Raw genomic sequence first — 11280 nt, 5'->3', positions numbered from 1 at the left:
TGTAAAACAGCCCTAAACTCTGCTCTGCCCTGTGCCAATTGCACCATCTCCAATACACCCATCCCAATTACCCCAGTCACTGAATCAATCCACCTCATAGAGGGCCTTCCCCTCCTGTGCTGTCCCTCCACCCTACCAAGCATGATGTCCCTCTCCAAGGACTGGTCCCTCCTTACAACATGTCCAAAGTATGTTAGACGTAGCCTCAGAATCCTTGCCTCCAAGGAGCCATCTGGTTTAACCCTTTCCAGGATGAATCCGTTTGTTTTCCTAGCAGTCCATGGTACCCTCAATACTCTTCTCCAGCACCATAGCTCAAAGGCATCAATTCTCCTTCTATCCTCCTTAGTCATTGTCCAACTCTCTGATGCATAACAAGTGATTGCAAAGACCATGGCCTGTATCAGATGACCTTAGTCTCCAGAGAGACACCATTGCTCTTCAGTACTTTAGAGAGGTCCCTAACAGAAGACTTTCCCAAGACAATACGTCTTTTAATTTCCTGGCTACTGGTGACAAGAGTGTTGACTGTGGAGCCAAGCAAATTAAAGCTGTGAACAATCTCAATCTCTTCACCATCCATCCTGATGCTGCCAATTGGCCCAGTGGTGAGAATCTTTGTCTTCTTGACATTGAGCCTCAATCCATATTGGAGTTTATATAGAAAGTAAAAATAATCTAAAAGGAATTCAAATAATAGTTTAAATTATTAAAATAATACAGTTTAAAGAGTTTTCTGAACAGATGGAATAGTAGCTGAGAACAACGTAAACCCAAGAAATAAGAGCCAAGTCAGAGTAAAGATAATGTCATTAAACAGTTGGTTTTAGAAAATGCTAATCTTAGAAGCAGCTTCATCTTAGAAAAGCAAGATGGAAATATTATTATTAATAATAAAGACTATAAAAAGTGACATAAGAACCATACAATATCATCAGTGCTTAACTCTTTTGTATACAAGGTTGCTACATAAATAATTTCATTCTATTGCATACACGGTTGCACCTAATAACAGCACATCAAAGTGAAAACTAAAGGCAAGCCAAGAGATACTGTCTCTTTTGTCTGTTAACAGAGCCCCATTTACTACGCTCTACCCCTGGCACCAAGGGTAAAGCAATCAAAAAATGAGTTGCATTAGGAAAAATCTGCTGTCAGGGACCTCTCCAGAGTGCTAAACAACAACAATGTCAGTTTAGAGACTAAGGTGCCCTTGATCTAGGCCATAGTCTTTTTGTATTACTACTACACATCAGAAAGCTGGACAATAAATAAGGAAGACAGAAGAACAAATGCCTTTGAGTTGTGGTGCTAGATAAGATTCTTGAATATATGGACCACCAGAGAACAAACAGGTCTGTCTTAGAGAGGGTGAAACCAAGTTTCTCCTTGGAGGCTAGGATTTTGAAGCTCTATCTTACATACTTTGGGCATGTGGCCAAGAGGGACCACTCCTTGGAGAAGGACACCATGCTCGGAAGGGTGGAGGGACAGTTCAGGAGTGGAAGACCCCAGATGACATGGAATGACATAGTATCTGGGGAAATGTGGGTGTATCAGTCAGTGAGACTGGCTCAGGATAGGACAGGCATCAGAGCTATTGTACATTGGGGCAGGCGACTCGATGGCACATAACAATACCAGGAAACTGGAGACTTTCTTATTATTCTGGGTTTATCTCAATATTTAAATTAAAACAACCACTGTATCACATAAAACTGTGTACTGTATAAATGAAAAACAAAACCGGGGCCTTATATGCACATACCAAATAACTTTATTATGATACATTAACGTACTATGTGTCAAAGGTTTAATTGTATATGGTAAAAATATGTATTGAAGTCTTGATCTAAAAAAGTATCCTGTTTTGGAAATAGAGGTTTTCTTTGCTGTGATAATGAGATCACGCCAGCAGGCCTGGGGTAGGTCATAAACCTAATAATTTCTAAGTTATTAAAGAGCAGGCTATACACAAAAATACAGAAAAGAAAGACAGATGCCACAAGAAGATTGCCTACAACAATGGAAAACCAAAGATTGGTGGTAGTCAATAGAAACTAGGAAAGAGATTTGCAGAAGGAATCAATGTGATTGAGGCCTTGATTTGGGCTTTTAGGTTCCAAACCTGTAAGAAAATAAATTCTTGTTCTTTAGAGCCACTTGCTTGTGTTATATTTTACTACGACAGCACTAGGCAACTAAGATAACTAATTTATTGTCATTGAGTTGGAACCAACTCTTAGGTGACCCTCCAGTGGGTTTTTGGAGGTTGAAAAATCCCGTGAGAGACAACTATCATCCACTGGTAGATCTGAAACACCATAGAGGTACTCCCTTTGAGATTAGCAGTACAACTCTTCAAAGACTACATCACCAGAACTTCGTTAGGTAACTGAAGACAATAACTCCTTATGATAATGATTGCCAAGATAACCAGAGATGGGGGGTGGAGGAAGAGGCCTGGCGCTGAGAAGGGAGCAATTGAATTTCAAACACAAACAACTGCACGAGAGTGCGTACCCACCAGACTGCAGCGTTGGCCCCGATCTGTGCCAGCCCCGTCTGTGCGATGTGCAGAGGGCAACGCGGTGGCCGCGCCTGAGGTCGGGCCCGGTGGCCACCATCGAGGCGGGGGCTGCGCGAGGGCCGGAGCGGAGGGGAGAGGCGCCTCCAACGCCACACGTGCAAACTTGGGCTCGCGGTTCCCGGCCCGGCGCGCAGCCCGGGGCGCCCGGAGCCCCGCCATGTCGCGATCCAAACGGCAGAAGGAGTACAAATGAGGGGACCTGGTGTTCGCCAAGATGAAGGGTTACCCACATTGGCCAGCCCTGATTGACGAGATGCCTGAAGCTGCGGTGAAATCAACAGCCAACAAATACCAAGTCTTTTTTTTGGGGGACCCATGAGACAGCATTCCTGGGCCCCAAAGACCTCTTCCCTTATGAAGAGTCCAAGGAGAAGTTTGGCAAGCCCAACAAGAGGAAAGGGTTCAGCGAGGGCCTTTGGGAGATCGAGAACAACCCTACTGTCAAGGCTTCTGGTTATCAGTCCTCCCAGAAAAAGAGCCGTGTGGAAGCACCTGAACCAGAGCCCGAGGCTACAGAGGGTGATGGTGACAAGAAGGGGAATGCTGAGGGCAGCAGTGATGAGGAAGGGAAGCTGGTCATTGATGAGCCAACCAAGGAGAAGAATGAGAAGGGGGCACTGAAGAGGAGAGCAGGAGACCTGCTAGAGGACTCGCCAAAACGTCCCAAGGAGGCTGAGGGCCCTGAAGGAGAGGAGAAGGAGGTGGCCACCTTAGAGTGTGAGAGACCTCTCCCTGTAGAGGTGGAGAAAAATAGCAACCCCCCTGAGCCTGGCTCTGGCCGGGGTCCTCCTCAGGAGGAGGAAGAAGAGGCTGCCAAGGAAGATGCTGAGGCCCCAGGCATCAGAGATCATGCGAGCCTGTAGCCACCAATGTTTCAAGAGGAGCCCTTGTCCCGTTCCTGCTGCTGTCTGGGTGCTACTGGGGAAACTGGCCATGGCCTGCAAACTGGCAATCCCTTCCCCACCGCATCCCATTCTCCTCTTCCACTCACTCTCCCCCCTCCAAGTATGGCCCCTGGAGATTGACTTGGATGGGGCAGGTCACCTGGCCCCCACCTCCATTTCCCATACCCCAGTTACCTGAGTCAGTGCTATGCCCTTTACTCCCTGAGACAAGGCCATATTCCCTGCCTGCCTAGAGCTGTTTCTCAGGATTTGGCCTGGACCAGCTTTTCCCACCTCTTGACACCCCTTTCCCTTCCCACAGGCATTCTGAAATTCTGGGTTGTGATCAGGAGTAGCGGGCTGGAGGATAACAGGGTGGAGTTGGGAGGCCCTGGCTAGGGAAACCTCCATTTATTGTAGGGGTGTGGAGGGCAGGACAGTGGCATCTCCTGAGCTGCTGTCTCCATACCTGTCATCCAGCTGAATAGATTCAGGGAAAAGTGGGACAGCATACAGAGGATAGGCTCCCTTCCAATGGAAATGCTCGATTTTTCCTGTTGCTGACCCAGGAGAGTTGTAGTTTATCATCAAAAGATTTGAGGGCACTCAAGTTGTTTGGGCCAAGAACCTGAGATCAGAGAAAAGGGATATCTTGGGGGAAATGAAGCTGCCCTGTTCCTTCTACCCATAAGCACTCAAGGCCAGCCTACAGTCATACAAATTACCCAGATAGTAAAAAAAACACACATGCATTTTTTAGGAAATGTTTTTAATAAAAGAAAATTTAAAAAATTTTAAAGACTCCCCCCAACCCCTTGTGTCCCCCTCTACTCAGCTCCTAGTTCCCCTACCATTTCTAAGGTTCACTGGGAGGCTCCCCATCTTTTGGGGGCTTAATGACTTTTCTAGATGGGGCTTTGGTATTCCTTCCAGTGTCATTTCCCATCCATATACCTGCCTGGTCCCCTCAGCGTTGTCAACAGATAAAATTTGTAACAGATTCTGAGAGGACAGAGGGAAATAAGAGCCCTCTCCCAACCTCTTCCTAGTTGTCTCTATGCCTCTCTTCTGTCTCTTGTCTTTCACTCTTGCCCCTTTTCTCCCTTGGGCTCTGATGAAAAATTGCTGACTGTAGCTTTGGAAAAAGTTTAGCTCTGAGACAGTAGACAATTTCAGTTCTAGGAAAATAAAGCCCGTTGATTACTATAAAAAAAAAAGATAACCAGAGATAACCGAATCCCAAGAATATTCAAAGGGGGGGAATTATTGATTACCTACAAAGGATCAAGAATCAACAACTCTGGGTGCTAGATGAAAACAGACTGATACTTTCATGTTTTGGAAGGAACATGGTTTGATTTTAAATATAAAATTCTTTACCCAGATAAATGGACATTAAATTATGACCATTTAGAAGAAATGCTTTTTCACATATTAAGTCATGAGAGCTGTTGTTGTTGCTAGGTTCCACTACAAACCTTATCAACAACAGATGGGAACCTGCCCTGTCTTCTGCCATCCTTACAATGGCATGCTCAAGTGCACTGTTGCAATCCCTGTGTCAGTTCATCTTGAGGGTCTTTTTGTGGATCAGATACTCATGAGAAGCTATGCAATAATGTGCTCCAACAAAAAAGGAGTTTGTTTTGTTTTCTGTGGTTTTGTTTGTCTTTTGTGGTGTCATTTGTTTGTTTGTTTTAAGAAAAAAAAAAGAGTTAAACTTCAGATCTAGGACATAATGAACTGCCTTGATAGGAAAGAGTCAAAAGAATTCCTAGGAAGGCTTCCATGTAGCAGGTATGACTTAAATCAACCATCCCAGACTAAAGAGTATGGATACAAATGGTTATGTTGTTGTTGTTTGATGCCGTGGAGTCGTAGACAACGCATAGGGACCCTATGAACGAAAGGCCTGAGCACTGTTCGTACATAGAGTTTCTGCAGGCAAGCCAGTTCGGAAGTGGATCCCGCTCCTGCTTCCAGGCTTGATTTAGTTGGGAAGCTCCAGCCAGCACTGTCCACCATGGGTACCTGTGATCACGATTGGCACATCACTGTCACAGTCTTCAGCATCACAGTAACCACGAGCTATACAAATGGTTATAGGAGATAGTTTTTTCAAGAAGAGTTTATGGATTAAGTGGGTCCAACAGCATCTGCAATAAAGTGGAAAGGGAAAGGAGACTGATGGTAATCAAGGTATTGAAAGATGGGAATGTACACTTCAAACTGCAAGCTTCTCCTTTAAACAATACACTTACATCAAGGAAGAGAGGAAGATGCTGCAAGGATAAAAATGGAGTCTTGATATCTAAAAAAGAAGCCTGTGTGAGGAATACAAATAATTATGATCCATTATAGTATTTGGCTCATCATTTGTGTGTTTGGCTCAACATCTGAGGTCACCATGAGCCAAAGGTAGACTTGAGGGCAGCTAACAATAACACAGTAATTCAGCATTTATACAATCACAACAGTGCAAAAACTATTTATTGATGCACTTAAATATGGTTTAATGATATTTAAAGAATATATGATGAAAGGCAGAATGAGATAGATGTTTGCAGGTTACAAGAATAAAGGTTTACAATGAGTGAGTAAACAATAATCAGAGACCTCTGGTGGGCTAGTGGTAAGGAGCTGCGCTGCCAATCCAAAGGCACACTGTTCAACTCCACTAGCTGCTCCTTTAGAGAAAAATGCACAATCTCCTCCTGTATGATTTATTGCCTTGAAAACCCACCAGAAGATCAGCTATGAGTCAGCTCTGACTCAATGGTACACATCACTAGCTTTTATTTAGGAAACAATGGAATTAACTATCAGAAGAAATAGCTGACAAAGTTGAAAAGGACTGCCTTTGGCAAGCAGGCTTTAGGAATGCGAAAGGAAGTATAAAAAAGTGTAACTGTCCTACAACCAGGAGAAGATAAAATAGATGAATGGGATCGTCTAAGAATCAAATCCCTATGCACATCCAAAAACTTCTCCAACAGGGTAAAAAGGGAAGTCACAGACTGGGAAAAAGTATTAGGTAATGACATATCAGATAAGGAATTTATATCCAGAATTTATAAAATACTTGAGCACCACAACAAGATAAAGGTAAATAATCCAATAGAAAAATGGGCACAGGATATGAACAGACACTTCACTGAAGAAGACATTCAGATGGCTAACAAGCACATGAAGAAATGTTCAAAATCCCTAACTCTAAGAGAGATGCAAATCAAAACAACTATGAGATATCATCCCAACCCAGTCAGAATAGAAAAATAGAACAGCAAGCAACAAATGCTGGCAAGGTTGTGGAGAAACTGGAACCCTTATTCACTGTTGGTGGGAGTGTAAAATGGTGCAACCACTATGGAAGGCTGTATGGCGATTTCTCAAAAAGTTGTAAATAGAGATACCATTTGACCCAGCAATTCCATTACTGGGAATATACACTAAAGAAACCATAACTGCCACCTAGGCATATACATGCACACCCATGTTTATCGCAGCTTTATTCATAATAGCAAGGAGTTGGAAACAATGTAAGTGCCCATCAATAAATGGATAGAGAAGCTCTGGTATATTCACACAATGGAGTACTATGCTGCATTGAAAAACAAAGAACTCATGCAATATTATTAAAAATGGGTGATCTTGGAGGACATTATGCTGAGTGAAATATCTCAGTCGCAAAAAGGACAAATACTGCATAGTGCCACTGTGGTAGAATGGGACTGACATCAGGATTAGGGTGAGATTGAGAAAAATTGGATAGATTATGTATACTGCATTGAAACAGATGAGGGAGAGAACTGTTTAAAAGCGATATATGATTGGGTATTATGGTTATGATAAGAGTCCAGAATGAAGGTTACATAGTGGAGTGTGCTCAGGGTGGGGAGGGAGGGATTGTATACCAATGAAAGAATTTTTCTTTTACTTTTCAAAAAGAAGAGCAAACTGGGGGGGGAGAGGTGGGCGGGGAGAAAAATGCAACAATGAGTGAATGTTGTTAAGTGCCGTCATTTGCGACTCAGCGACCCTATGTACAAGAGCCCGAAACTCTGTTCTGTCCTGTGCCAATCTCATTGTCCTTGACACACTCATGCTGATTATCCCAGTCACCGAATCAAGCCATCTTCTAGAGGGCCTTCCCTTTTGCGCCTGCCCTCCACCCTCCCAAGCATGATGTCCTTCTCCAAGAACCTGTCCCTCTTTACAACAGGACCAAAGTATGTCATACAAAGCCTCAGAATTCTTGCCTCCAAGGGGCAGCCCAGTTTAACCCTCTCCAAGATGAATCTGTTTTCTTAGCAGTGCATGGTACCCTCAAAACTCTTCTCCAACACCAAAGCTCAAAGGCATCAATTCTCCTTCCATCCTCCCTAGTCATTGTCCAACTCTCTGACGCATAACATGTGATTCCAAAGACCATGGCCTGTATCAGACTCACCTTAGTCTCCAGAGAGACATCGTTGCTCTTCAGTACTTTAGAGAGGTCCCTAACAGCAGACTTTCCCATGAAATACATCTTTTAATTTCTTGGCTGCGGGTGCCAAGAGTGTTGATTGTGGAGCCAAGCAGACTAAAGCTGTGAACAATCTCAATCTCTTTACCATCCATCCTGATGCTGCCAATTGGTCCATGATTTAATGGAAATGAAAAAAAAAAAACCCACACACAAAAAAACCCCCAAAAAACAACCAACTAAACTCCAAATGCGTATGGTAGAGTTTTGGGGGTCCCTCCTCTTATTAAAGTACAAAAGATTACAGAAAACAAAACTTTTAATTCCATCCTTCAGTAATTAGTCTTTTGGATGTATTTCTAGTCATATTTTTGTACTTACACATTGTAAAAAAATTAATGTAGCCTTATGCTCTATTTTAATTTATTGTATGTACTCTGTGTTAAAGGCTGGTTTTTTTTAAAAAAAGAAGTTTTAAGATATTTTATTTATTGTATGAATGTCTCATAGCTTAATAATTTTCCTGTTATTGCCTATTTTGATTATTTATAAATATTTGCCATTAATAAGTAATTCCATAGCCTAATGCTCTCAAGCCTAAGGGTCACTAGGAGTTGTCTATAACTCAGCAGTACTTAACAGCAATAACAATGACAACAGAGAGAGCTACATTGGCCTAGTGGACAGAAAGTTATGGTACCAAGCACAAAGTAGGTGTTTTGAATATGCGGTCCTCAGACTTGGTTTAAATTGGTTTTTGTCAAACATCCTTCTAAGTGGAATAGCACTAGTCTGTGCATTCTGTACAGAGGTAACTCGTGGTTGCTGTAATGCTAAACATTGTGACACTGATGTGCCAAATGCAATAATGGTTATCCATGGTGGACAATGTTTAGAGGAGCTCCCCGATTAAAACAAGGTTGGAAGCAGGAGGGGCAGCCACTTCCAAAATGAAACTCTATGAACAGTGCTCAGATCTTTCATTCATAGGGTCGCTAAGAGTTGTCTATGATTCGACAGCACTTAACAACAGTAATTTAAGAGGTAGATTTTTGGGTTAGAAAAGAAGGGTGCTGTTTGAAGCGAATTTACAGTAAAGGCAGTGAAACTTCTAAGGCCCCTGGTGAGTTGGGATTTTTCGTAAGTGAGAAAGAACTTCCTAGTGCAATCAGTCAGCAAGGAGCAAACTCTCAGAAGGGGCCTCAGAGAAAGCGACTGATTTTTCCAAGCCCACAGTCACCGTGTTTGTAGTGTTTTCAATTTTTAAATAAATATTCCCTCTTTCACACACCTAGGTTGGTCTTGGGTGTTATCAGACGTAACCGGCGCTGGGATTCACTCTTTTCACTAATTTATTCCTTTTAATTCTTGTTCTTTCAGGGAGTGAGGACAAGTTTCCCCAGTAATATTTATAATATGAAAGGGCTTCCTTTGCTTATCTTACCTGCAGTTCACCAAGAAAGGACTGTAAGCTCTTTCAGGACAGAAACAAAATTGTTAACATCTCAGTGTTTCTATGTTTCAGGCTCAGATTTTGAAAGTGTTTAATGAATATTCGTTGAAGGAAAAGACGAATTTGAGTGTCACTGTTTAGTAGTCTTTTCTCTGCTCTATCTCTTTATAAGAGACTCTGAGGTATGCAAAAGGACAGGCTGTTGCAGGAATTAGAGTCGAAAGGAAATAGAGTTGAGTGAGGGTGATTTTTGCAAAGCAAAACTAGTCTTTCTAGATGTCATTTTGAACGGTTATGTATCAGGTATACTAATCTCAACTCAGTTTACTTTTGGAAAGGATTATTTGTTTAGATATTTTGTACATAACATTTGGCTCATTTTACGTCTTTTTTTGTTTCCTCTTTTGGTAAACTGAATTATCAGGATATAAGCCTATTTTGGGGACCTGCTTCAAATGGGGTCCGCCAGTACTGAGTTTAGCTTTCTAACAATGACCAATTTGCACACCATGTGTGCAGTGTTAGATAGCTATTGAAGGCTCGCCAGAAACTAAGCATCTACATCTCTCAGCCACTTTACACTCATACCACCTGCTTCAACCCCGAGGCGGTCTCTTGACCCTCCGCGACCTCTTTGTCATGGCGTCCGCGGGGCGTCGACAAGCTGGGGCCTTGGCACTCAGCCGGTGCCGACCTTCCCAAGATGGCGACGGCGGGGGTCAAAGCGCGCTGGGGCGGGGCCCAGCTACCGGGGGCGGGGCCAGAAAACCGAGGGGTTGGGCTAGCGGGCGGGCTGTCTCTGTAGCTGGCCGGAAAAGTGCGCCTGCGCGGAGTGGCCCTGCGCGCAGCGAGGCAGTGGCGGGGGAAGGCACCGGTGGGGCCGACGGGCGGGTTGAAGGAGGGAAGCAGGCGAGCGAAGTCCCAGTGCGCGCCGCGGCGGCCCGGGTACCCTCCCCTTCCGGGCGTGAGGCGCTGTGAGAAGAGCTGAACCGAACGGACTCGAACCAGCAGCGAGGAGCCACTATCGCCGCCACAGCCCGGCCTCCCTCGGCTTCGGCGCTCCCGTCGTGGGGGCCCGGTTTCCTCAGTACACCCAGCACCAGCCGCCCCCAGAGTCTGCTCCCAGCCCTTCGAAAGCCCCGGCGTCAGCCCGGGCCCTTAGCGGGGAGGATGACGGAGTTGCAGTCGGCGCTGCTACTGCGAAGACAGCTGGCAGGTGAGCGGGCGGGTGGCAGGGCTCCGGGCCCGGCCGCGGTCTCGCTGAGTCCGCTGGACAGTGCCTTCTCCCAGCCCTCCCGGAATGGGAATCAGACGGCTCCGGGACCTGCGGGAGCTGCCAGCGAGGCCGGCTCCCGGCCTGCGAGGGTCGGAAGCCCGAGTCGTCGGTGCCCGCCGGGCCCAGCACTTCTTCCCCGGCTTTGAGGGTGTTGGGGGCGGGGACGCGTCCGCGCCTCGGCCCCAGGACGGGGCCTGGAGCCCGGCGGGGGGAAGGGGTGCCCCCTCCCCCTTCGGTGGGACGTTGCGGGGAAGGGGCTGGGGGGGTTGGGGGTTCTCCACCCCGGACCAGCCCTCCTCTTCTGGGCGAGTCTCGGGCTCAGGTGCGGTGGCTGCCTCCGGACGCTGGGGACTGGCAGGGGTGCCCGGGCTCGGCACGGGTGCGGATCCCCGGTCCGGATGTGCAGGGCGGCCGAGCCGCAGGCAGGCAGCCGGGGGCCGCAGTGGGTGAAAGGAACTGGCCTCCGGCGGGATAGACGAGGCGCGCAAAACTTCTCCCCGGGCCGCTCAGGGTCTGCGGAGTTGTGGCCGACAACAAAAGCGCCGGCCTCCGCGGCCTCGTCGCGGGCGCGCGGTGTCAGAGGAGCTGGCGGGGCTGCGGGACGCCTCCTCG

General features: G+C 46.0%; 1 protein-coding gene and 1 pseudogene across 1 annotated transcript in view; both read left to right on the top strand.

The window, feature by feature from the left end:
- Positions 1-2747: 2747 nt before the first annotated feature.
- LOC102843771 lies at positions 2748-3453 on the top strand (annotated as a pseudogene).
- A 6851-nt stretch (positions 3454-10304) lies between these two features.
- Positions 10305-11280, top strand: part of UBE2G1 (ubiquitin-conjugating enzyme E2G 1) — a 117164-nt gene continuing 116188 nt past the window's right edge. Inside the window, exon 1 of the mRNA XM_006899758.1 lies at positions 10305-10608. Coding sequence (XP_006899820.1) covers positions 10563-10608 — 46 coding nt within the window. The 5' untranslated portion in view covers positions 10305-10562. The remainder of the gene's footprint in view (positions 10609-11280) is intronic.

The sequence above is a fragment of the Elephantulus edwardii genome, unplaced genomic scaffold, assembly GCF_000299155.1.
Source record: "Elephantulus edwardii isolate Elephantulus edwardi_28Jun2011 unplaced genomic scaffold, EleEdw1.0 scaffold00267, whole genome shotgun sequence".
NCBI lineage: Eukaryota > Metazoa > Chordata > Mammalia > Macroscelidea > Macroscelididae > Elephantulus > Elephantulus edwardii.
The sequence above is the reverse complement of the archived record's forward strand: the minus strand, read 5'-3'. Positions and strand labels throughout refer to the sequence as shown.